General features: G+C 41.7%; 1 protein-coding gene across 2 annotated transcripts in view; it reads right to left on the bottom strand.

The window, feature by feature from the left end:
• The window catches only part of FMO4 (flavin containing dimethylaniline monoxygenase 4), a 40691-nt gene extending 13390 nt beyond the window's left edge, over nucleotides 1-27301 (bottom strand). Inside the window, exons 1-7 of one of the 2 annotated variants that reach the window (XM_065935700.1) lie at nucleotides 27005-27301; nucleotides 23386-23527; nucleotides 19596-19784; nucleotides 18812-18974; nucleotides 2915-3057; nucleotides 1592-1791; nucleotides 153-505 (exon numbers count right to left, since the gene is read on the bottom strand). In XM_065935700.1, coding sequence (XP_065791772.1) covers nucleotides 153-505; nucleotides 1592-1791; nucleotides 2915-3057; nucleotides 18812-18974; nucleotides 19596-19784; nucleotides 23386-23517 — 1180 coding nt within the window. In that variant the 5' untranslated portion in view covers nucleotides 23518-23527; nucleotides 27005-27301. The remainder of the gene's footprint in view (nucleotides 1-152; nucleotides 506-1591; nucleotides 1792-2914; nucleotides 3058-18811; nucleotides 18975-19595; nucleotides 19785-23385; nucleotides 23528-27004) is intronic. The other variant, XM_065935701.1, reaches the window with a different exon arrangement.
• Between the last annotated feature and the right edge of the window lie 228 nt (nucleotides 27302-27529).

Below are 27529 nucleotides of genomic sequence, written 5' to 3'. Positions count from 1 at the left end.
TAATATTACATACATACAAAATTAATTCTTCATTAAATTTTTTTTGGGATATTTTATGGTACTTTAGCTCACATTTGTTGGATTTTAGATAAATCTCAAGGGACTGATTTCAAGACTCAGTTCACAATGGGCTTTAAGTAGAGTCCAGGTACCTTTGAATACTCTTGTGGCCCATCGTGCTTGGAGCTCTGTGCCTGCTAAGATGGATCCTGTAAGGCTGATGAAGCCAATCATAGCTAATGTTGTCTTCTCTAGGTTTGAGGGAAAAACCAGCTTATATAGGAATATCTTCTTTGTACAAAGGGTTTTGAGAGGTTCTTCAAAAAAGGGAAAAGAATATGTGTATCCTGTAGTGAAGATCACAACATCAATGTTTTCTTCCACTGTCCCGTCTTCAAAGACAGCAGAGGTTTCTGTGAACTCCTTCACGCTGGTTTTAATAGTGACTGTCCCACAGAGGATACAGGTTGGCAGCTCATCATTCACAATCTTTTTTGGTTTTTTCCTTTGACACAGAGGAGAAAATTATTCACTGTAGCTATATTTATGAGACACTTATCAAATGATTTATTTAGTTAGTTCAAAATAATTACCTGGCAAGTCAAGGGAGTAAATTGACTAATGTCTAATTGTCTATTCTCAAGTTGTCACTTGCTGTTTCTATAACAAGTTTTGTTTTCCTGCTCCCAGTAGAAGGCATGTAGAAATTGACTAAACCTATTTTTTCCTGTGCGGTTTAAAATTCTCTCTCCCTTGGAATTAATTTCTGGAGCAATGTCAGGATCAAGTATATGACAATCCATTTGATAATCAGTTTTGGATCTCACATCACCCAGGCCTCAAAGATTGACATTTGGCAAAGAGGAAATTGCAAAAAACTTTTTGGATTAAAAAACTTGTATCTATTTACTAATGGATTTTCATTGTGAACATATTTTCATTTATGAACACTTTCATATTTTCATTATGAGCATCATTCTACCTAATTGCAGCAGAAAAGATGTCTATAAAATTTATATATTGAATCATTCATTGTTATTAATTTTTTCCATAAGTGAAAGCCATCTTACCAAAGAAAAAATATTTGGGTCAAGCATTTAATAAAAATCACAACTTTATATGCATTTCCAAGGTTTTCTTTTTTGTTGCCAGTGTGTAGGTCTATACAGATGTATATTAAAATATATAATTCTAGGAATTCCTTTTGGCAATTCATACTTCTAATCATTCAGCGAGTGTGGACATTTATTAAAGGTTAGTGAGAGGTGACCATCTGTGCTCACTGGTGCTATTATTTACTTGTGAATGGTAGCCAACCTGAGAACACTCAAGACCATTTTAATCCTGATTTTCAAACTGGAAATAAAGTTTCCATCCTTCTTTCTTCATTTACTAGTCTGCTACCAGACAGAGAATACTCCTATTTCAAGACCTTCTGTGGTACTGATGGACATTATCTTAAGAAAATAAGCTTAGAAAAGGATAAACAAAGGCAAAGTCACAATTATTGGACATTTTAAGTTCTGAATTAAAGAGAATGAGAAATATTGATTAAATAACTTTACCATTAAATAAAAATATAATTAAATACCCCTTAGTAATATTTAGTCCGTAATTCGCATGGTCAAATCTTTTATTGAGGCGCCTCTCTTGAATCCACTTCAGAATACAGGAGGGCAGAACTTGTGCAATAAAATTGTGGTGTCTTCTTATAACCATCATATTTAATGGGTAGCCCCCATCTGAAGAGCGGTTGATAACCCAGGTACCAGTTCTAGTACTGAGAAGTACCTAAAAATAAGGCAAGAAGGCTAAATACATGTACATCATTTTGTAGTATTTTTCTTCAATATATTTCAAATGGTCTTATAACATTCTGGTCTTATAACAACAGAGGACTAGTGAATTTGTACACAGATCTACAAATGACTGGGCTTCCCTGGTGGCTCACTTGGTAAAGAATCTGCCTGCAATGCAGGAGACCTGGATTCGATTGCTAGGTCAGGCAGATCCCCTGGAGAAGGGAACGGCAGCTTGCTCCAGGGTTCTTGCCTGGAGAATTCCATGGACAAAGGAGCCTGGTGATCTACAGTCCATGGGGTTGCAAAGCGTAGGACATGACTGAATGATTAACACTACCTACAAATGACTAGTTATTCCAACTGCTGTCATTGTTTTCATAATCACTTTGACTAATCTATGTATCAGTTAAATATTCTCATCATGTTTAAAGAATAGTAGATATGTGCTGTTTATCTGGCAATTTTTTACATAAATAATATGGAATTTAAAGTGAGTTTTGAGATAGCAATTTTAGCTGAATTAAACAAAAATCTACTATTTCCGCATCTAATCATTGTCCTATAACTTATGATAAAGTGGAATAGATTCCTAATTGGTGAACCTATGCTTGGGATTTCTAAAATCATTATGTATACATCTTGGGCAAAGTAAGAGGTGCTTTTACCTCAAAACAAAGTATAAATCTGACTCCTAATTGAAGAGATGTTCAGAAAACAAACTCCCCTTTCTCTTTGTAAGTGGGAGTTTTTCCAGAATTACTGAGAGTATGTAAAAGAAAGATAGTTGATGTGGGCAGAGCAATTTGCCCATTTGACCTTGTTCCAGGAGCTCCTCTGAAAAATACATAATGGTTTGGGATCCATACAGTTTTCCTTGACCCTTCTTGGAGATGGTTCAGTTCTGTAAAGCATGAATCATGAAAGGCTTTATGGATTTTCAAGATTTTCTTTTCCCATTTACCCTGTTTCCACATAATTTAGCAAATGTGGAATTCAGCAATTCCACATAATTTCCACATATTTTGGCCAGCGTGTTTTATACCCTTGAATACCACCTTCCGGACCCCAGAAGTGATGCTAGGGGTGGGAGTGCAGATTCAGAGATGGTGTACCTGAGCTGCGGTTCGACTGAGCTCCACGGCAATGTCTCCTCCGGTGTTTCCAAGACCAATCACTAAGATGCGTTTGCCTTGAAAGCCTGCTGGGATCTTGTACTCTTGGCTGTGTAGGATCTGGCCTTGAAACTTATGGATTCCTGGGGGGAAGGAGGGATCAGAAATATCTAGAGTTATAACTCCTTTAGTTGGCAGGCACAGGATCTTTGGGAAAAGGGGTGTCTCAGAAACAGGGCAGCCGTTTGCTTCCACTGCCAATTGCAGGAAGTGGAATCAGTGTACCATCTGCTAGCCCACTGGATACTGTAAGCCCAGATATTGGTATAGGACAACATGCCTTGTTAAAAACATAGGAGAACTTATATTTCTGTGTGTTCCATTTTAAAGCAATTACTTAGGGAAATAAAGCTTACTGTAGATGATAATAAGAAACATCTCATGCATGACCCTGAACATCCTAGACAAGAAGCATTGGGTTAGCCAAGTTCATTTGGGTTTTTCTGGATGATTGTATGGAAAAACCCACACAAACTTACTGGACAACCCAATAAATTGTTGATGCTTTATTTTACCCAACAGTATATTCTATCAGAATGTGATTTATGAATACATTAATAATATATTTACAAATTGAATTAAAACTCCTTTTTTGCAAAAAGAAATTTTGTAGCATGTTTTCATGTAAATAATTATTCTTGTTATTTAGGCTTGTTACTTAGCGCTTATTTTACTTTGTGTTTTATTACACACTTATTGAACTTTCCAGGTGGCTCAGTGGTAAAGAATCCACCTCCCAACCTGGGTTCAATCCCTGGGCTGGAGAGATCCCTGGAGTAGAAAATGGCAACCCACTCCAGTATTCTTGCCTGGGAAATCTCATGGAAAGAGGAGCCTGGTGTGCTGCAGTTCACGGTGTTGCAAAGAGTTGGACACAACTGAGCATGCATGCATACACTTACTTTTTTATTATACTATATGCTTACTTATAACTTTATTCTTTTGTTATTTATATTTATATTTCTCACTGATCTTTCAAGCCCCAAATACTGTCAATAGAAGTATCACTATTATGATATTTATATACTGTATATGAAAAGGGCTACCAAATATTTCTTCTTATAATCTTTTTTTTTGGTAGTTATCTTATTGGCATCTATAACAGATATAAACTGTGGGTTCATACAAAACTAAGAATTGAAGTGACAGTGGAAGCAGAGTTATTTACAGTGGTGGCTGTCACTGGCAAAGTCCATTAACAACTCCCAAGAAATAAAAGTGGAATCTGAGTAATAAAGTCTAACCTTTTTCTCTTCCTGTGTGCTTAGTCTAGTTTCACTTGATTATAGGATATCCTGTGCAGAGGCCTTTCACCCAGCATTTCAGACTAGAGTTCCAAGTGTGAAAAGGCTGCGCCTCATCCTTTAGCTCACAGAACACGTGCAGAAGTGTTGTGCAGGATGCCTCAATTCGAGATGGTGGCAGAAGCCATGGGCAGAGATGCTGCACCTGGCACTATGATCTGGAGCCATGAGCAGCGTGGCTGTGCCTGACCCTTAAGATCTCCACACTCTTTCCCACTAATGAGGTACCTATATAGCAGCCCCAGAGTCGGCCTGTTGGGGAAAGCTGTTCTTGAGAGCACAATCTCACACATCTCCATTCTCAGATGAGAGAATAAAACTTACTTTTACTTTTGATCTGACTTGGTTTCATTCTTATTGGCTTGAATGATTTTGGGCAGGAATATTGTTGGGGACTGACTCACTAGGGTCAGTCTAACCCCCAGTTAGATCGGAGTCCATGCCATTTTGACACCTCCCATTTTAGTCTTTTGAGGAATCCATTAACAGTTTGGTTCCAAATTTCCTGAAATGGAAGTCTTAGGAGTAGTTGTAGTCTTTTTATGTCAAATCATGTAGAATTTGTGTGCCAACAAATCACTTCAACTGCTCCCCTTGATAGTGTGAAACAAATCCAAAACAGAACATCTAAGTTATGGGGAACCAAATGTCTGCCATACGGAAGGACAGCTCATTAGGGTGCAGCAGAACTGGAAGCTTCTGGGTATCACCCCCTGACTCAGGAATGTTTCTGTAGGAAAGAAACCTGTCCATTGGAAAAAGATTAGGGAAATCAATCAAGAGTCAACAGAAAACCTTTGGCCTTCCTTCAGGTACTTCAGGCAATGCCTCCAAATCTATACTACCACTTATCCTGAGTCATGGGAAGGGAATGCCAAACAAAAGAATGATGGGGGCAGGAAGCTGCTAAACTGGCTCCCCAGCTGACCCCAGGAGCCCCAGTGGACATTCGACAGAGGGAGAAAGCCTGTCAAATTCTTAGTTGACACTGGTGCTACCTACTCAGTTCTGAACATCAAATCAGGAACACTCAGTCACAAGACATGTAGAATTATGGGGCTATCAGGGAAGGCCCATGAATGGGTGTTCATAGGACCATCAGAGTGTAAAGTGGGCAAACATAGGCTCATCCACTCCTTTCTGTATGTTCCCACACACCCCATACTCTTGCCAGGAAGGGATATCTTAATAAATTGGGGGCGACTATACACCTAATGGGAAACAAATTGGAGACTGGTATCCCCTTAGACAAAGGGCACAAGATGATAATGTTAATAATGGCTGATGACAAACCTTCCCAGACAGAGCAAGTTAATTTCCTTGGAATAAATCTGAGGTCTGAGCCCAGGGATGTGTGGGATAAGCTGTAGGAGCCAGTTCCATGATAATCCATCTAAAATGTGTATATAAATGACCCAATAGAAAACAGTACCCCCTCCACTGGGAAGTCTTGTTGGGTACTGCCCTGTCACATGGCCTAACTGTCCAGGGCCTTATTAGAACATGCCTAGCAGCATACAATACCTCCATTCTCCTCATAAAGACACCCAATGGGAATTAATGTATGGTACAGGACCCCAGGGTCATCAGTGAAGCTGCTGAGGATATACATCTAGTAGACTCTAATGCTACACACTGCTGGTTACTCTACTGTCCCCTGGGACCTGGAAGTCTGTATCAGATTTAAAAGATGCTTTACATGTATTGAAAACAATAATACCGCTGGGCAGTCCTGTCTTAAAGGGTCAAAAATTCCTCCACCATCTTGGGTGGACTTTAACTAAAGACTTAAAGATCTATACCTGGAGGAGGGAACCCTCCTCCAATGTAGACAAAATTGTGATCATCAGCCCTACTGAAGAGGCCTCTGACGAAAACACTGTAACCACCCTGAACCACCTGGGAGATAAAGGATATAAGGTATCCAAGAAAAAGCTCAAATACCACACACTAGGGTGACTTACCTAGGCTTCATTCTTACAGAAGGTAAGAGAAGTATAGAAAGCATTGACAGCCTTGCCCCTCCTAAAACTAGAAGACAGCTTAGGGGTTTGTCCGGGGATGGCTGGGTTTTGCCACATCTAGATTCCTAACTGTGGTCTAATAGCTGGGACTCTATGACAAATTAAAAGGAAAGGATGATGACTTTTTTGAATGCATTTCAGAATGTGAAAAGACCTTTCAAGAACTGAAAATGCAATTACTTCAGGCCCCTGTTCTGGGTCTCCAAAATTTAGCTAAACTCTTTGACCTTTACATTCATAAGATAAAGGGAATCATCTTTGGGGTATTTGCTCAAAAACTGGGGATCCCTTACTCAGGTAGTTGCTTATGTTTCTAAACAATTAGATCAAACTGCTAAGAGGTGGCTTCCTTGCCTCCCAGAAGTAGCAGTTACTACATCTGGCCAAAGAAAGCTGAGAAGCTAACATTTGGTCAGCCGATCACTATATGAACTCCATACCAGGTTCAGACTTTGGCTAGTTCCCAGAAAGTCAATTCAAGTTCAGGCTATGCTTTTAGACAATCCAGTGGTTACCATAAAAAATGGACAGGCTAAATCCTGCTACCCACAGAAACAGGGCCCCTGGAGCATGATTATACAGAAGCCACATAGACATGGTCTATTCCAGTTGCCCTGACCTAGGAAATGAGCCTCTCCCACATGCCAAAGAGGAATGATTCATGGACCGGAGCAGCTTTACGAGAGAAGGAAAAAAGCCTGGCAGGATAGGCAGAGACCTCCCAGGCCTATGTCTTAGAGGCAAGAAGCCTACCCCAGGGACTTCTGTCAAAAAGGCCTTGCTGGAGCCTTTGGGACAGGGAAGATCTTCGGTGTTCACACAGAATCCCAGGATGTGTACGCCACCCTACACACAGGGGGCTATTTGGAAGGAAAGAGGCATGTCTGCTGCAGAGAATAAACAAGTGAAAATGGCTTAAGCATAGTGAAGCAGTACAACTTCCAAAAAATGTGGCAGTGATTCACTGTAGAGGTCACCAAGAGAAGAATGCAGAGGTAATAAAGGGAAACAACAAGATGAGTGCAATTGCCCAAAGGGTGGCCCCAGATCCAGTAACCTGACAACTATTCCCCCCACATCCCCATACCTCAAAGGCCAGATCCATCCAATGATTCCTCAATCTGCACAAACGAAGAATTAGACACACCTGGAAACAGGGATTCACTAGAGATCTAGGAGGCCACGGGTGGCTAGGTAATGAACGTAGGCAATAGTTCTTTTCCCAAACTGCAGCTTGTCAAACCATCAGCGGGCTCGTACTATGGGTATATAAGGAACTTGCTGCTGCTGCTGCTAGGTCGCTTCAGTCGTGTCCGACTCTGTGCAACCCCATAGACGGAAGCCCACCAGTCTCCGCCGTCCCTGGGATTCTCCAGGCAAGAACACTGGAGTGGGTTGCCATTTCCTTCTCCAATGCATGAAAGTGAAAAGTGAAAGGGAAGTCGCTCAGTCGTATCCAACTCTTAGTGACCCCATGGACTGCAGCCTACCTCCTACCTACAGGCTCCTCCATCCATGGGATTTTCCAGGCAAGAGTACTGGAGTGGGGTGCCATTGCCTTCTCTGAAGGAACTCACTATGGGTATATAATTGGTTTTCTGAGTTCATGGTCACTTCTGGCGCGAGAAGTATACTCAGTCAGATAGGTGAGACCTGCTCGATCTGCACAATGAACAACCCCAACACCAGACCCCTCAGAGGTCCCCAGATAAAGCCTGTTCAGACCAGAGGAACATATCCTGGGGAAGACTGGCAGGCTGATTTCACTGTCATGCTGGGCACTCTGCCCAGCAATTTCAGGTATCTCTTGGTGCAAGTAGACTCTTTTTCTGGGTGGATAGAAGCATTATTAGGGCTCCCCAGGTGGCAATAGTGGTAAAGAATCTGCCTGCCAATGCAGGAGGCACAAGAGATGTGGGTTCGATCGCTGGGTCAGGAAGGTCCCCTGGAGTAGGAAATGGCAACCTGCTCCAGTATTCTTATCTGGAAAATTCCATGGACAGAAGAGCCTGGCGGCCTTCAGTCCCTGGGCCTGCAAAGAGTCAGACATGACTGAGCAACTGAGCATACACACACAGAAGCATTATTAACATAAATAATTCCCAGGTTTGGGCTCCCAGGGTCCTTTCTAAGCAATAATGATCCAGTACTTGGGTCTCAAATGATGAAAGGGATAATGAGTGTCGTGGGCAGACCCTGCTTTTAGCTTGGAGGCCTTAATTGTTGGAGAGAGTAGAAAGATCTAAACAGAGCTTGAAATGGGCCTTAGCCAAGCTGTGTCAGGAAGCTCAAGAAAACTGGATTAGGTAGCTTCCAATTGCCTCACTCCCTATGTGGTTAGCCCCAAGGGATAAGTTAGAGTTAAGTGCATTTGAAATCATGTGTGGTAGACCCACCCACTACCCCCCACCTCCCACTCCCCACCCCCCAAGCCCCAGAGAAGGGAAAACTTAACTTGAAATGGAACAACTAAAGTATGCCCTCCAGGGAGGTAACCAGGTGATTACCCCACCCATCGACCTGGCTCTCTACCCATTCTGGTTAAGAGACTGGGTGCTCCTAAAAACCTGGAAAACTAGCAGCCTGCAAGACCAGCTCAGTCTTTTTTTTTTTTTTTTTTTTAATTTATTTATTTATTTATTTATTTTTTAATATTATTTTATTAGTTGGAGGCCAATCACTTTACAACATTTCAGTGGGTTTTGTCATACATTGACATGAATCAGCCATAGAGTTACACGTATTCCCCATCCCGATCCCCCCTCCCACCTCCCTCCCCACCCGACTCCTCAGGGTCCTCCCAGTGCACCAGGCAAGAGCACCTGACTCATGCATCCCACCTGGGCTGGTGGGCCGTTTCACCATAGATAGTATACATGCTGTTCTTTCAAAACATCCCACCCTCACGTTCTCCCCCAGAGTTCAAAAGTCTGTTCTGTACTTCTGTGTCTCTTTTTCTGTTTTGCATATAGGGTTATCGCCACCATCTATCTAAATTCCGTATATATGTGTTAGTATACTGTAATGTTCTTTATCTTTCTGGCTTACTTCACTCTGTATAATGGGCTCCAGTTTCATCCATCTCATTAGAACTGATTCAAATGAATTCTTTTTAACGGCTGAGTAATATTCCATGGTGTATATGTACCACAGCTTCCTTATCCATTCATCTGTTGATGGGCATCTGGGTTGCTTCCATGTCCTGGCTATTATAAACAGTGCTGCGATGAACATTGGGGTGCACGTGTCTCTTTCAGATCTGGATTCCTCAGTGTGTATGCCTAGAAGTGGTATTGCTGGGTCATATGGCAGTTCTATTTCCAGTTTTTTAAGAAATCTCCACACTGTTTTCCATAGTGGCTGTACTAGTTTGCATTCCCACCAACAGTGTAAGAGGGTTCCCTTTTCTCCACACCCTCTCCAGCATTTATTGCTTGTAGACTTTTGGATAGCAGCCATCCTGACTGGCGTGTAGTGGTACCTCATTGTGGTTTTGATTTGCATTTCTCTGATGATGAGTGATGTTGAGCATCTTTTCATGTGTTTGTTAGCCATCTGTATGTCTTCTTTGGAGAAATGTCTGTTTAGTTCTTTGGCCCATTTTTTGATTGGGTCGTTTATTTTTCTGGAATTGAGCTTCAGGAGTTGCTTGTATATTTTTGAGATTAATCCTTTGTCTTTTTCCTCATTTGTTATTATTTTCTCCCAATCTGAGGGCTGTCTTTTCACCTTACTTATAGTTTCCTTTGTTGTGCAAAAGCTTTTAATTTTCATTAGGTCCCATTTGTTTATTTTTGCTTTTATTTCCAATATTCTGGGAGGTGGGTCATAGAAGATCTTGCTGTGATTTATGTCGGAGAGTGTTTTGCCTATGTTCTCCTCTAGGAGTTTTATAGTTTCTGGTCTTACATTTAGATCTTTAATCCATTTTGAGTTTATTTTTGTGTATGGTGTTAGAAAGTGTTCTAGTTTCATTCTTTTACAAGTGGTTGACCAGTTTTCCCAGCACCACTTGTTAAAGAGATTGTCTTTTTTCCATTGTATATCCTTGCCTCCTTTGTCAAAGATGAGGTGTCCATAGGTTCGTGGATTTATCTCTGGGCTTTCTATTCTGTTCCATTGATCTATATTTCTGTCTTTGTGCCAGTACCATACTGTCTTGATGACTGTGGCTTTGTAGTAGAGTCTGAAGTCAGGCAGGTTGATTCCTCCAGTTCCTTTCTTCTTTCTCAAGATTACTTTGGCTATTCGAGGTTTTTTGTATTTCCATACAAATTGTGAAATTATTTGTTCTAGTTCTGTGAAAAATACCGTTGGTAGCTTGATAGGGATTGCATTGAATCTATAGATTGCTTTGGGTAGAATAGCCATTTTGACAATATTGATTCTTCCAATCCATGAACACGGTATGTTTCTCCATCTGTTTGTGTCCTCTTTGATTTCTTTCATCAGTGTTTTATAGTTTTCTATGTATAGGTCTTTTGTTTCTTTAGGTAGATATACTCCTAAGTATTTTATTCTTTTTGTTGCAATGGTGAATGGTATTGTTTCCTTAATTTCTCTTTCTGTTTTTTCATTGTTAGTGTATAGGAATGCAAGGGATTTCTGTGTGTTAATTTTATATCCTGCAACTTTACTATATTCATTGATTAGCTCTAGTAATTTTCTGGAAGAGTCTTTAGGGTTTTCTATGTAGAGGATCATGTCATCTGCAAACAGCGAGAGTTTCACTTCTTCTTTTCCTATCTGGATTCCTTTTATGTCTTTATCTGCTCTGATTGCTGTGGCCAAAACTTCCAACACTATGTTGAATAGTAGTGGTGAGAGTGGGCATCCTTGTCTTGTTCCTGATTTCAGAGGAAATGCTTTCAATTTTTCACCATTGAGGGTGATGCTTGCTGTGGGTTTGTCATATATAGCTTTTATTATGTTGAGGTATGTTCCTTCTATTCCTGCTTTCTGGAGAGTTTTAATCATAAATGAGTGTTGAATTTTGTCAAAGGCTTTCTCTGCATCTATTGAGATAATCATATGGTTTTTATCTTTCAATTTGTTAATGTGGTGTATTACGTTGATTGATTTGCGGATATTAAAGAATCCTTGCATTCCTGGGATAAACCCCACTTGGTCATGGTGTATGATTTTTTTAATATGTTGTTGGATTCTGTTTGCTAGAATTTTGTTAAGGATTTTTGCATCTATGTTCATCAGTGATATTGGCCTGTAGTTTTCTTTTTTTGTGGCATCTTTGTCTGGTTTTGGAATTAGGGTGATGGTGGCCTCATAGAATGAGTTTGGAAGTTTACCTTCTTCTGCAATTTTCTGGAAGAGTTTGAGTAAGATAGGTGTTAGCTCTTCTCTAAATTTTTGGTAGAATTCAGCTGTGAAGCCATCTGGTCCTGGGCTTTTGTTTGCTGGAAGATTTCTGATTACAGTTTCGATTTCCTTGCTTGTGATGACTCTGTTAAGATCTTCTATTTCTTCCTGGTTCAGTTTTGGAAAGTTATACTTTTCTAAGAATTTGTCCATTTCATCCAAGTTGTCCATTTTATTGGCATAGTAAGACCAGCTCAGTCTTTAGTTGAAGAGACCCCACTTGGTGATCCTAACACCCACACTCTGCCCTGAAGTTGCAGGGGATCAGCCTGTGGGCACATCACCCTTGAGTGAAGAGGTTCCCGAGCCCCAACCTGTGGAAGGACACCCTGGGGCAACAGACACCCCCCATCCCCCTGACTACTCAATTGAACCTCTCTCTGACCTGAAGCTTCTCTTCTGGAAAACAACAAAGTGTGGCCAGGAAAACTCAGGCCACAGCAGTGAGCCTCCACATTGGGGGATGCTTGCCTACAGGCAAAAGACCTAGATACTTGCATTTTTAGGAAAAATTTGCTCTTGCTAATACTTGGGCCATGTATGTTCAATTGTCTGGTGTCCTCTGTCTCCAAAAGGTTAGAAAAATTGCCGCTCAGTGATACGAACAGTTAGGGTTGAGGCCTGGAGACCATCAGCACATCTAAAGGCAGCTGGGAAGAAGCTCTGGTCCTCCACTCAGGGTTGTGAGGGTGCCTGGAATTAACAGGAAGCAATCACAGAAGACAGATCTGAGCCCCTAATGCCCCTCAAGGAGGAGGAACAGGACAAAAGACAGAGGAGGGATGTGTGGTTGGCAGAGCCCATTCTGGGTGATAAAGTCTAATCTTGTTTTCTTCTCCTTTATGCTTAGTCTAGTGTCACTTGCTCACAGGGTGCCACGTGCAGAGGCCTCACACCTGGCCCTTTGGACCCAAGTTCCTAGTATGAAAAGGGTTTCCCCAGTGGCTCAGATAGTAAAGAATCTGTCTGCAATGTGGGAGACCCCATTTCCATCCCTGGGTCCAGAAGATACCTTGGAGGAGGGCATGGCAACCCACTCCAGTATTCTTGCTTGAAGAATCCCATGGCCAGAGGAGCCTGGTGGGCTACAGTCCATGGGGTCACACAGAGCTGGACACCACTGAGCGGCTAACACACTCCTAAACTGTGCAGATTCCTCAGCACCGGGGTGTTTGCAGAAGCGTGTGCACATCACTGAATTTAAAATGTTGGGGGTGGTGGACCTGGTGCAGGAATGCTGCTCCGCCCTGCAATCTGGAGCTGGAGCCTGAACATCATGCCTGCACCTGTCTGGCGAGAACTCCGCCTCTCCCCACTACAGAACACTACAAAGCGGCCCCGCCCACGGTCGTTCCTGGAGAGCTATTCTCTAGAGCCAGATCGCACTCCTCTCCATTCTCCAATCAAAGAGTAAAGCCTCCTGTGCTTCTGGACTGAATTTGGTCTCTAGGCTCCAAGCAACCACCAGGCAGGAGGACCCTTCTTGGGGACCAGCTAGAAAGAGTCAGTGGTCACAGATGCAGCAATGGAAATTATGAGAGGTGGCAGAGGGGACAGCCACGGGGCCAGCGACCTTCAGATTCATTGATCGGTGAGATGACAAAGAATCAGAAAGGGGTGCTCTGCACTTTAGAGGACTCCTCAGCCTCTCACTCTAATACTTCAAGTACTTTTGCAATTTTCATGTAAAAAGATGAAACTGTCTCCTCACCTTATCCTTCTCCAGTCACTGATTCATTCATTTACTCAATTACATTTATTGAAGAGCTACTATATAAAACACAGTGTTTTAATTGGGAGTCTTTGCCTGCTGAGGACCCCAAAGCTGAAAATGAAATGCAATAGTTGCCACATTTCTAGGGTCCTGCTAAAACAGCTAGGCAGAATTTGCAAAGAAGGTGTATGCAGACCAGTTCTGTGATCCTTAGCCCCTTACTCACTTTCAAGGATTGAGTCGAAGTGGCCAGAGGTTGGAAATAGGAGACTTTCAGGAAAGGATTTAAAGTGCTGTGGCATTTTCGGTCCCCTTGACATGAAGCCAGATTTGAGGGGCTTCCGGGAGACCTCTGTGTGACCTCGACCCTTGGAATCTATGGAGCACATAGAGACTGGTGTGTGACCCACGCTTGACAGGTTGTGACAGCAGTTGCCTGCAAGGGGTGGTGGAAAAACTTGCTGTGCTGGTAACCAAGTTTTTCATTTAACTGCTGACAGTGTGGAATGCATGCTTCATGTGGACCAGATGAAAGCTATGTAGGAGAGAGCCTGTCTGATGACAGTTTGAAAGGACTTTGCACATGGTAGCCATCTGGACTGGCAATGAGACCTTAACCTAGCTTGTATGGTGGTGACCTGGGGAGGAGCTAGGGTTGAAGGACTTGTCAACTGGGCAGCCCCAGAGTGCTTGGTCTATTAACAGGGGCTGCACTGAGAGATCCCTAGTAGTGGGCCTGGTTAGTCTCTGGAGCAGAGCCTTGGAGAGAACCCCACAAAGCATGGATCCTAAACACCACCGAGGCCTGAAAGAACTAGCACCTCATTGGTGCCAGTCAATAAAGAACTTTCCTGCCCCTGTGCTTCTTCAGGTCCTTCCCCTGACTTCAATTCTGGAAGTGCCAGAGACTGGAGCAGGTGGGCAAAGGACTTGCAGGAGGAAGAGAGTCAGAGGAACAGAGAAGAAAGTCAGAGGAAGAGAGTAGCCAAGCACACCATCTCTTTCCCACGGCCACAGTCAGCACAGAGCAGGCACCGGCTGAGGATGGGGAGAGACCTCACCATCACAGGTAACTGTAAGTTTTTACGATTACACAACATAGACTATTTCAGTTATAAAAATGAGAAGTTGGGGGAATTCCTTGGAGGTCCAGTGGTTAGGACTCTGTTTCCACTACAGGGTACACAGGTTTGATCCCTGCCCCTAGTTAAGGAACTAAGATTTTGCATGCTGTGTGGCATAGACAAAAAAAAAAAAAGATGATAGAGGACTTTTTATTATTTGAGAGTGAGCAGAAAATTGGTGGGAATGGCCTGCAATTGCAACCAAGGGCAGGAGAAGGACAAGCCCCACAGATGAGTCCTGCAGGCCCATCACGAGACAAAACCCAATTGGTTAACAACTGTACCTTACATGACCTATACTTTCAACATTGTACAACTCAAGGTACTGTTTCCTGTTTTAGGCTTACGAGATGTGAGGATAAAAGGCAGTCTCTAAACTCAGGGAGTGCATCCTTGAGCAAGAAATAGGTAAATAGACAATAGCTAACTAACATTTATTCAGCCCTTACTAGCAAGTCCCAGACACTCTGCTAAGGACTTTATGTATGTTAATTAATTTAAACCTCACAACAACCTTACAAGGTGAACAATATTATGATTCAGTTTTACTAATGCTGCGAAAAAGGCACAGAGAGGTTAAGCAACTTGCCCAAGTCCATATAGTAAGTAGCAGTGCCTGGAGAAGTCAGGTCATCTGCCCCTGGAGCTCAGCTGACAAGCATGCTACTATACTGTTTCACAGAACAGGAGGTGTTACAATGGCTCTAATGGGGCATCGGCCTGGACTGAACCAGGGCAGGCATCCTGGAGGAGGTGAATTTTTTTCCCCGAAGAATGCCATTAGAAAGATGATTAGGAATTTGAAAAGGGAAGCACTAGAGAGTTTCAAGAAGAGGGAAAAGCCTGTGCCCCAAATGCATTAGAGTGGGGCTTCAAGCCATTTACTGGGGTTTGGCTGGAGAGAAGCTTGCTGAAGGCTTGACTTTGGTTCATAGATTTTGTATCTACCTAACACAATGCTTTTCAAATAATAGATTCTCCATAATTGCCTATTTGAGTAGGGCACCCAAGAAAAAGTGTAGCATGCATAGGTAATTCTCAATCAATGATTATGTCAATAATGCATTGCCCTTCCCTCCAAAGGAATCTACTTGGTAAATCAAAACTACTAATTCAGAAAAAGGGGGTCTGCTGAGGGATGTAAGGCTTGGCTTGCCTTGTCACCAAATATCTCTGTGCTACTGTGGTTTATTCACCTTATTCTTATCCCCCTAATGTTATATGTTGGAAAATGCTTAGCGACTACCTTAGGAGAAGGAAGACCAGGCATTTGAAGTCCGTGTACACCACTGACAAAAGTTCAATGACATTTGTTAATACTTGATTAAATATAACTAGACATTTGTGATCATTAATCTGTAACTAATGATTACCACTGATGTGTGTTTAAAGAGTCACTCTTACACAACTTCTGAGTGTGAGAGAGAGAAGAATGATGAGACGTGACCTGCAGAACGGGACTTTGTGCTCCCTGTACTGTAATTCCCGTGTGGGCTCTGGGAGGATACAGCTCTCTGAGGTTATAACTTAACTAAGAGGGAGAAACACTTCTTAATCTAGGGAATCACATGTTTCTTTCAGGCAATTTTCAGATAGTGGATAATAACTTACAAAAAAGGTCATGATTCATAACAGTAGTAGCTGTTGTTTACAGAGTTTATTGTGGGCTCTGTATTATAGTGTTTTATTTTAAAATTTTGTTTATAAAAATTCTTATTGGAGTATAGTTGCTTTACAATGTTGTTAGTTTCTACCTTACAGCAAATCAGCTATGTCATGTCATGTGAAAGTCGCTCAGTTGCCCCATGAACTGTAGCCCGCCAGGCTTCTCTGTCCATGGAACTTCCCAGGCAAGAATACTGGAGTGGGCTGCCATGCCTTCCTCTGGGGATCTTCCTGACCCAGGGATAGAACCCATGTCTCTTAGGTCTCCTGTACCGGCAGGCGGGTTCTTTACCACTAGTGTCACCTGGGAAGCCCAAATCAGCTATATATATACATATATCCCTCCTTTTTGGATTTCCTTCCCATTTAAGTCACCACAGAGCATAGAGGAAGAGGAGAGTTCCCCGAGCTATGCAGTAGGTTCTCATTAGTTATCTATTTTATATATAGTATCAATAGTGTATATATGTTGATTTCAATCTCCCAATTCATCCCACCCCCTTTCTCCCCCTTGGCATTTTAAAATACCTAAAACAAGAGCAACCACAGTAATAAAGCAAGCCAATGTTCTGGGAAACAATCATGTTTGGCATATAATGTTTTGAAGGACCCAAGAAGGAACCAAAATTATTTATTAGATTTTAGGGTCTCATGGTTGTATTGGTCTAGCCCAAGTATGAGGAGGCCTTGTTGTATCAGTGTCAAATCTTAGAATCTGCACACAGGAAACAGATTTACATTCTGTTTCTGCCTGCCATTCACCAACTATGTGCAATATTTGGGGTTATTTTTTCTTTTTTTTGGGGGTTATTTTTTCCTTTGGGGCTATATTTCTTAGTCTTTCCCATTTAATCCTCATCAATATTCTGAAATGGGAATTTGCATTTCCACTTTGCTGAGGCTTAGACAGGTTATGTTTATCTAAGATTATGCAAATAGCGCCAGGGTCTGGATCCAGAACTTTGTTCATAACCATTATGCTAAATGCTACTTATCCAGGGCCATTGTCTGCAGGGAACCATTGTTGTTATTGTTTGGTCGCTGAGTTATGTCTGACTCAGCAAACCGGAACTTTCCAGAAACCTTACACCATATCCACTCACCAAGGTGCCTCACTCTGGCAGCATGGAGGAAATTGGGATTATCTGTCCTGCTGTCCCATGTAACAGACTCCTCTAAAGTCTGGTCATAAACCAAACCCCACCTCAGGATAAGTCTCTAAAATCAGTATGTGTGAGTTTCTTCCTTCACCAATATCTGGGTTTTAGGGCAAAACATAGGGGGACCTCAATATTTCTATTACAATAATTCTTCCCCTACTTCTTTGAGCTCATTAAAGTTTTCCCCATAGAAACATTGTTATGAGTCAGTTATATATTCCTTTAGTACCAGGTGATTGTCTGTTTAGCCCCTAGATTAGTAGCAAGCCTGAAGCTGGCCCACCATTTACAACATTGCTTCTTTGCAAAATTATATATTGAAGTCTCCCTCGATCCCTAACACATTTAAAAAATAGAATATCTTGTTAATTTGAGATTAGGTTCATCAGATTTATTTCATTTTTTATTGGCTAAGATTTACAAACTTTGTTCTTTACATCTTCCTTTCTTAACAGTTCTTTTCATTCCCCAGAGAAGTTTCAAAAATTCATACTCCACTGCCTTTAGGGCTACTTATAAGTAACAGAAGAAGAGTAGCTTTACTACATTTTAGTAATCCTCATTTGACCTCAAAAGATGGAGTTTTGCCAATTGTGAGTTTTTTAAAAAGAATGTGCTATTGAATCAAAAGCATTTACAAAGGGGAATTTCTAAAACTGCTTTGTGTGGATAGTTTAGGAGGTGGATGGATTATTATTGTGACGATTTTTTAAAAAAATTAATTAATTTTATTGTTGGCTGCGCTGGATCTTCATTGCTGATGGTGGGCTTTCTCTAGTTGCGGTGAGAGTGGCTACTATCTGATGCAGTGCACAGGCTTCTCATTGCAGTGGTTTCACTTGTTGTGGAGCCTGGGCTCTAGATGCATGGGCTTTAGTAGTTGTGGTGTGTGGGCTTTTAGTTGCCCCACAGCACATGGGATATTCCTGGAGCAGGGATCAAATCCATTCCCCTGCATTGGCAGGCAGATTCCCAACCACTGGACCACTAGGGAAGTCTGTAAATGATTATCTTGAAGGGTGACAATATTTCTTTATGTGTATAATTTCTGGGCTAGTTCCTAAAAAACAATTCTGTCAAATTTCCTTATACTGTCACTTCTTTTAAGTTATTGAATTTCAGTTCACTTCTGATTCAAATGACCTGTAATTTAATGATAAAATTCAAAGCCTATCCTTTTTCATGACAGATCTGATGGTTTTGAGCCCTATGTGATCACTAAACTTGAATCAGACAGGCATGATAAAACTTAAATGATAACATCAGCATTTATATTTATAAGTACATAATAAACCCTGATACCTGTATCGTGCTTCAGTCTTTCAAAGTTATTTGGTACATATTATTTCTGAGGGTGAACATAAAGTTGTCTAGAATCATGAGAAAGTATTTCCGATTACAAATCAGTAACTTCCAGTAGAACCTGGAAGACGAGGCATGACTGTACTCTCAGTAGTAGAAATGACTCACCAGGAAATGACTCGAGAGGTAAACGAGGATTCAGGAAGTGTCCAGTGCAAACCATGACAGCATCAAAGACAGCTCTGTCCTGCCTCCCCTCTGTCTCTGTGACAACATCCCATTGACCAGTTTCAGAGAAGTCAGGATGCTTTGTTATGCTGCGCACGGTGGTCTGAAAGCAAAAGACAGACACTCGTTTTCCACCAGTTATCTTGGGACTTCATGCAATGACTGTATGGTAACCATGTTTGTTATTTCAAGTGGGTCAAGTGAGTCTCATGTTAGAAGGCCTTTCAATATTGGTTTATCTTCTCCCTAGAGAAGTTAAATAACTTGTGCAAAGTCTCAAAAGTGGTCATAAAGATTAGGACCCAAAAGATCTGAATGACTGCACTGCAAGGAAGAACCATTCAGTTTTTATTTCTGGTGAGAAGATGAGTTAAAATACTGAATGTTGGAAAAATTTAGGAAAATGAGTTTTGACCCATTATAATTTCTGTGGTTCAGACTTCTAGTTATTTCTTTCTAATGGGTTTCATGAACAAAATCCATTTTTCCTTTCTTCTGAAAAAAATTCTAAATTTCATCCTGAATGAGACTTTGGATTTAGAGAAGGAACCAGGAAATTCAGTATTTTAGTGACTTCAGTAAAACATGAACAGCAGGATTATTATCTGCCTTATTCATATAGAGAGAAAATTAGGAAAAAGTTTTCTTAGGCATCCCATTTCAATTAGATTGGTGAATGGGCCAGCCCCTATTCATTGACCTTCCATAACCCAAGCCATCTTACCTTAAACCGAATGTATTTCAGAAGGTCAAAGTACTCAGCAAACTCTTGGAGGTAGTTCCAAAATTTTTCTTGGTTCATGAAATTAGGATAATCTTCTTGGAAAGGGAAGTCGCTATAACATGACATTTCTTTGCAGACATTTGTCACTAGCGACTTGTAGACCCTAGTCATTCCATCTTTAGAAGTTTCCTGTGTAAAAGCACAGTTAACTTGATGGGGTAGGCTGAGGGGGATAGGAGGAAGAGAACAGAGATCACCAGCAGCTAGCATTCCACGTGTAATTCCAAAGAGTTTCTGGAAAATTTAGCATTGGATCCCCTTGCTATAGATTTAAAAAATCACTGGTGGGGTTGGAATTGTTAAATATAATATCTTCGTCAAACTACAAAGAAGCTAACAAAATTTAACAGGGCTCTGCAGGACTAACACTGTCTTTAAACAGTTCCATGAACGTGGACCCATGGTCCATCTTGCTTATCTTTTTCTTCCCTTGCCATGATTACTCCCTCCTCTTGGGCTCTGGGCCTCTTCTTCTTGCCTTTGCTTAAGGAATTCCTCACAAAGTTTTCTAGTTATTGTCTATGTATATGTTCAATCACTCTCTCTTTATTGAGTCCTTCCTATCCACACTTAAAATATTGAAGACTCAAAATTTCAAAACAACCCCCCCCTTTCAACTTATATTGAAGGAGGAAACAGAACAGGCTCCATCTTGAAAGCAGGACTCCATCTTGGGCTGGACTGTGGACTCTGAGCTATATGCCCAGTATCTATGGAAACGACACACAAACTGGAAAACCAGGCTCCCAGATGGAAGAGCCCCAGGGCTCATACCTAGACTCTCCATGCCTAAAAGAATACTCTAATTATCTGTGAAACTGAATAGAATCATAAATTCTATTATGCTTATTGGGGTATGACCACAGGCCTATTGATAATTGTCTACTGTTAACTACCTAGGCTTAAGGCATATGGATGAAGGGTTAACTTTGATTGTATCTTTCTTTTCCTTTGTTCAGACTAGTTTCAGGGAATTTGGGGAGGTGGGTTTGAGCACGTACACTTAGGGTATATAAGGTTTTCACAAAAACTGGTCAGGGTCCTTGGCTAAGAGGAGACTCTGCCTTGGGCCCGCCTGTGTAATAAACTGCACTCCATTATCTGCATTGTCCTTCTGAGTGAATTCGTTTCCTGGAATGTGTGGCTACAACAATATCCTCTTACAACCATGTCTCTCTCTGTCTCATTTCAATCTTCATGAAGGGGTCATCACACACTGACAGCCTCTGTTTTCTCCTGGACTCCTCAACTCCTTGTCTAATCTTGGTCTTTGCCACCCAAAAACAAAACAAAAAGACCTATATTAAAGACACTAATGAACTTGTTCAAAGCTAATCTCCATTTCTTCTTCAAGTGTCTTTCTTTGCCATAACATTCTCTAAGAAGCTTTCCATAACCCTATAGATCTTCACAAGGTAGCTGTTGTACCTGCTGCCCCAACCTAGTACCCTGTACTTTGAGCACAGAATTGATTACACTGCATTGCAAAGATCTGTTTACAGTTTCTGTTCCCCACTAGATTCTAAGGAGGGTTGGGGCCCTGTCTATCTTGGTCCCTGTGTGTCCTGGGAGAGGGACATCACAAATACTTGAATGAATGAAAATGAATATTACCATTGCATTTTTGGAAAAAAAATATGTGTATGACTAAAAGAAATTACATCAAAATTTAAATAGTGCTAATTTATTTAGTGCTCATGAGTATTGATATTATATTTAATTTATATTTTTTCTTTTCTTTTTTTTTTTGGCCATGCCTCATGGCATATGGGATCTTAGTTTCCCAACCAGGGAATGAACCCATGCCCCTTGAGGTGGAAGTGTGAAGTTGGAATCACTGGACTGCCAGGGAAGTCCTGTATTTTTCTTTTAACGAATATTATTTTTTATTTTTAATTTGTTTTATTGGAGTATAGTTGCTTTACAATGTTGTGTCAGTTTCTGCTATACAACAAACCGAATCAGTCATATATACACATATATACACCCTTTATTCCCACTGAAGACCCTGATATTCCCAGTAACCAGGACCAATTCTGGCCAGAGGCACGTGTGAGAGGGTAGCAGGTAGGAAGGCTAGGGGTCTCCAAATGGAGGAAATAGGCTGTAAATGTCAGACATCTTTTATCTCTCTCTTAAGTGGCAGGAAGAAACAAACTACATGTGACAGATTTTTTCCCTTTCTCTATACAAAATTGAAAGGAGATTTCCTTTAAAATTCTGTGTTGCCATGACAACACCTGGTTCCACCTGAACTTAACTTTTTTCAAACCTTGAGCTAACCAATGCAGTTTTTCTTACGGAAATATTTTTCTTAAGTTATGTTAATGAACTATATTTACCCTAGACTCTGCCTTTCTTCAAGTCAGTTTGCCTAAGGCTCAGAACCTACGTGAACAAAACAGTATGTTTTATTCATGCAAATGTTCTCTTAAGCTATGTTAATGAGACTATGTATTTGCCTGGAAACCTGCCTTTCTTCAAGATTCACGCCAATCATTTTATGGCCTGGGACAACTCACCTTGTGCCAATGTTATCTCAAAATGCATGTTGTGGGTGAGGGGCCTGGTGCCAGTCTCTGAGTTTTGAGACATTTCCTTTCTCTAACTAGCGGGGGGCATTTCCTTTCTCTAACTATATAACTTCCTGCTAAAGACTAGCAGGGGGGCACTCTTTCTTCCCCCTTCTGATGTCTATGTCAGAAGCTTTCTCTCTCTCTTTTATACTTTAATAAAACTTTATCACACAAAAGCTCTGAGCAATCAAGCCTCGTCGCTGGCCCCAGATTGAATTCCTCTCCTCTGAAGGCCAGGAATCTCGGCGTCTTTCACGGCTCAGCAACAACCTTTCATGTGGCATTTAGCCATTTCCAGCCCTACTTCCTGATGCTCAAGTCACCTACTGGCTGGCCAAACCTTGAGCATAAGCCCTAGGCTGCACGTTCCACTCTTAAGAAGAGAAATAGTGCCTGGGTTCTTCTTCTTCTGATAATGTAAAAACCACCCCTTAGACCTAACAAGGTCTGGATTCTAGCCTTTCCCTTGCCAATTCTCCTCCAAAAGACATGAACAATGCCTTGGGGCTGGGGCTCCACCCCCTGATGCCAACTTCTGTCCTTCTTAAGGTGCCATCTGCTTCACATTCACCAGTGAGATTCAGCTTACCTGACGTCACACTCTGCTACTTTGTCTTAGAAAGTTCATGGTCCAGAAATCATCGTAACTTCCAATCCTATGTTTGTGTATCAGACTTAACTCTTTCTTCCTCTTTCCTCCAAATTCTCTCGCCCCTACCCTGCCAATTCTCCAAGTGCATCTCCTATCAGACTGCATCCTGCATGGGGTCAGCAGGACACCATACACAAAGTTGTGATGCTGCAATGAGCTGCTCCCTTAATGATCACCATGTGTGTGTGCTCAGTCATGCCCATCTCTTTTGAGACCCCATGGACTCCACTGTCCACCACGCTCCAGCCCATCAGGCTCCTCTGTCCATGGGATTTCCCAGGCAGAATACTGGCATGGGTTGCCATTTCCTTCTCTGGGGGATCTTCCCTGACCCAGGGATCGAGCCCTCATCTCTTTCTTTGGTAAGTGGATTCTTTACCACTGAGCAACCAGGGAAGCACTTAATGATCACCAAGATAGACTACAGCCACCGTGCGTGGGCAGGGACAAAGCAAATGGCCAGATTATGGTTGGTGGAGGTGGGAGGGTATGAATTACGCACAGTAAACTTCCACAGTCCGCCGATGTCACTACTTCTTTCAAAGCAGATGGGCTCCAGGTCTTCATCTAAGCAGCATTTGATGGAGGACAGGCCACTCACACCAGCTCCGATCACTGCAACTCGCTTGGCCATGGTGTGTTCTCTATGATACAGATTAAGCAGAGCTTCTTTACATGGCAAGGCTAGAAGGGAGCCCTTGTCACAGAATTCAACTTTCACAATGATATAGATACCCTCCTTTTGTCTCTGAGCTGAGGCAGAATCATATTTTGGCTAAATATGAAGGCTCTGAAATCAGACTGTTTCAGTTTGGATGCTGGCTTCATTTATTTACAGTATGATCTTGGGCTAGTTGTTTATCCTTTCTGTGCCTCAGTTTTCTCATGAGTACAATGAGAGTGGAAATAATAAGGCCTATCTAAAATAGGCATTGTCCTGAAATTAAATGACTGAGATATGTTGGAAAGGTTGTAGAAGCGTGTCTGCTATATAGCAAGTACTCAGTTAAATTTTGCTCTTATTATTATCTAGTTTATCCAAGACCTAGCACCAAATATTTAATCAGCATTTATTTCCCACTTCTCTAATGACTCCTTCCTTTCCTCTCTTCTTTCTGGAAAAGGTAGCTCACACAGATAAAATTTATCAACATTTGGGAACACATAGATAGACACACCTGTTGCTTCCTTTGGATTAAGGAGTGAAAGGTCTTGATCCCCTTAAGATTTTATATTCCCTCAGTATTAAAAACACTTTGCTATCACCTAACCCTTCTAAAATCCTAGGAACTGCAACCAGCAAAAATGTTCATTTTTATTCAAAGCATCTAAAGTCCTAAAGAGTAGCCAGTTATGGGTCATGTCCTGCCAGCAAAAAAGATACTACATGAATTGAGGGGAAGTTCTTAACTTTGAACAATGAAAGCTTAATTGACTGTAATACAGAACGAAGTCCCCAAGGAAATCCATATGGCACATTCTAGAGACCAAGATGAGATCATATGGAAATGGGGATGTTATCCTTGTCAGGAAAGATTGGAGGAAGCATGAAGATGTTATGTCAGGTTTTAAAATTGTAGTTTTGGGCTTCTGCAGATATCAACATACATTTTTTTTTTTTGATCAGATGGGTTAATACTAAGTTAATTCCAGCAAATCACGTTTATGTCACATGGAGGGCTTTGAAGTGTCAGGTGGACTCAGGTGTAATTGCTGAGTTTTTGAACATGACTTAAGGCCAGTCTGCTAGTAAGACGCTGAGTCGAGAGAGACTCTAGATATCTGAGTGAGTCTGGATGTGCACATCTCACTGGGGTGAGAGTCTGAAGTGTCCCGTGATTCCTGCTACTGAGCCTCTTCCCTCATTTGAGCTCAGGTTTGCTGCCATGCTTTCTGGTTGGGTTTGAGGTGGGGGTTTTATCCTCAGGGCTTTGCAGTTTCTCTCTAGCCAAATCAGAGCCCCCAGGCACAAGAGTGTCAGTAAAGGAGGTGGTTGGGGGAAATGGGCTCTGGATTGGTTGATTTGGATTCAAAAAGTCACCCTCCCAGGAGGGCAGTTTACTACCTCAAGGAGCTGGCTAAGCCTGGGGGCAGCAGTCCCTTAGGCATCAGCAAAGCCTTAACTGTCAAAGCATCAAAATATAGAAAATAAAGAGGCATGGCTAATACAAGTGAGAAAGGGGAAAGTGCTGGGAAAAAAATAAAAAATAAAAGGACCCCTAGGCACAAAGACAAAGGGAGTTAGTGACTTTACAGAGGGCAGAAGAAGACTTCTGAGCCCTTGGATCCCTCAGGCTTACCTGGTTCCAGAGGGACTTGCAGGAAGAATCAGAGGGCTTTTCCAGGCTTGCCTGTTTCAAAATCTTACTTGCCATCCTGCCCTTTGCAAGGCTGAGAACTTCCTGCCTGGCTTCATTATTTACAACAAAATTTACACTCTTCCCTCCCTGAGACTTTTGGTTTATTTAGGAGTCTCTTTTTGATTTTGGAAGAGTTGGGTAGTCTGCAGTAAGAATGGACCCTGGAGGCAGCAAAACTGGGTTTGAACTCTGTCTCTGCAACTGATGAGCCATGTGCCCCCCAAACAACCCACTTACACACTTCAAGATGTACTGTTTGCGAATAAGAAACACAGTCACATGGAAGGATTGTTTGAGTCTTAAATTGTGATAATAATTACACAAAACTGCCTACCACCAAATATTTACTCAGGATTCATTTCCCACCTCCCTAACTATTCCCTCCTTTCCTCTCTTCTTTCTGGAGAAGACATCTCACACAGATAAAATTCATCAGCAAGTTTGGAAACACATAGGCAAACACACCTATGGCTTCCTTTGGTCTAGATAGCTAGTAAAAGGTCTAGATAGCTTTTAATCAGGAACAAATGGCCTCCCCCGATAAGAACACATACATTTCCAGGGCACGAGGGAGAAGCCTGGAATTGGCAGATCTCACTGTGCTCTGTTTTTGCAATAATAAGATGAAAGAAATAGTTGTTAAGTGATCTGGTTAAAATGCAAAATGTGCTGCAGTGAATAGACTGGCAGCAAATTAATTCACTCCACACGTGTACTCTATGTAACTCTAAGGGCAGATACTGAGCCAAGTTTTGGGGCCCCCAGAATGATTAAGAATCAGTGACTAAATAGCAGTAATAAATACAGACCCAGTGACTATCCACAAGAAGATGCCACTATATAGACAGAGGCTGACACGCATGATATCAGGCAATATGTCTTGTAATAGCAGCATGCTCTGGGTACAAATGCTTGCAGACACTCTTGGGCTGCTTAGCTATGCCTGGAGACCTAGCTAGAGACACGTACTGGGCTGTGTTTTTCCTGAGCAAAAACACCCAAGTGCCAAATAATTGATGCCCCAAATAGATGTAAATTGAAAAGCAGGGGAGAATACTGCAGGCCTGACGGGCTAGGAGGACAGAAGGTGTGCTAAGCTCTTTGTAAACTGTAAGAGTGTGCTATAAACGTAAGGTCCATTGTAGGTCAAAGGTTGTTGATATTTAGTTCCTTAATAGAAAAAGCCCTAATCTACTGAGTTGAATTTTTGAACAACAGGAAGACCCTATCCCATACCTGACACACCATAAAATGTAGCAGTCATTTTTAAGACATGGAGAGACTTGGATGATTAGCAAATCATACAGTTGATTATGATTTATATGAGTTTGGACTTCGATCTGTTTATATTTCTTATTATATCACTCTACCAGTGTTCTTCCTTTGCTACCGTCTTTCTGAACGTGACACTTGTGGAATATTTTGTGTTTCTCAGTGACGGGCAATTCCATCTCATCCAAAAGATGAAATCAGAAAGGAGCCTGGAATCACAGACAGTCCCACAGTTCTGTTATTGTTACGTCTTCCTTCCGGGTGGCTTCTCCCTTTCTTTCATAACTTTGTTTCCTTAAGAAGTTCCTTTGCTTCCTGGTTTTCGCCCTAGTTCTGCTGCCTTAACCCTAATCAAGAGACTCTCCAAAGAGAGGATCACACTTATCTCTAAGGAGTGCACTCACTCACCAAAGGGAATATTTACCCTCTGTGAAAGCAGCTTCTGGAAACATTTCCCCATTAAAAGAAAAAAAAATCCAGGAAACTTACCTTGTTGGCACAGAGCAGGTACTTTTACAAATTATTTCTCAAAGCCAATAGCCAATGACAGTGTTTGTCTTTAAAACAAACAAACAAACAAAATTCCAAACGCGAACTCTTTGCTCTAAAAGAAAATAAAAAATAAAGGAATGCTGACTTTAATCAAAGTGCTCTTGGTTTAAAACAAAAACCTGCCGTTTTTCCTGTCATGCTGATGACAGCTGAAAATATACTCGCTGAGGGAAAAGAAAGTTGTATAGGGCACCAGCTGAAACTTCCGTGATCTCGAGGGAAGGCCCAATGACGAATTAGAATAGAGTTGTCGGATTGGAAAGCCACAAGCGACTTCTGCCCCTTTCCCCCACCCTCCTAAACGTCACAGTTCCGACGGAGCTCTGAACTTAAAGGGGAGCACGTGGTGAGCGACTGCCTTCTCACGGTAGCCTTTAGAGGGCGCCAAATCAGCCCAAACCACAATCCCCAGTGAATCGGGCGTTCTGCTTAACTAAATTCTGACTCTTGAATTAGTCTCTT

This window comes from Muntiacus reevesi, chromosome 5, assembly GCF_963930625.1.
Source record: "Muntiacus reevesi chromosome 5, mMunRee1.1, whole genome shotgun sequence".
In the NCBI taxonomy this organism is placed as follows: Eukaryota; Metazoa; Chordata; class Mammalia; order Artiodactyla; family Cervidae; genus Muntiacus; species Muntiacus reevesi.
The sequence above is the reverse complement of the archived record's forward strand: the minus strand, read 5'-3'. Positions and strand labels throughout refer to the sequence as shown.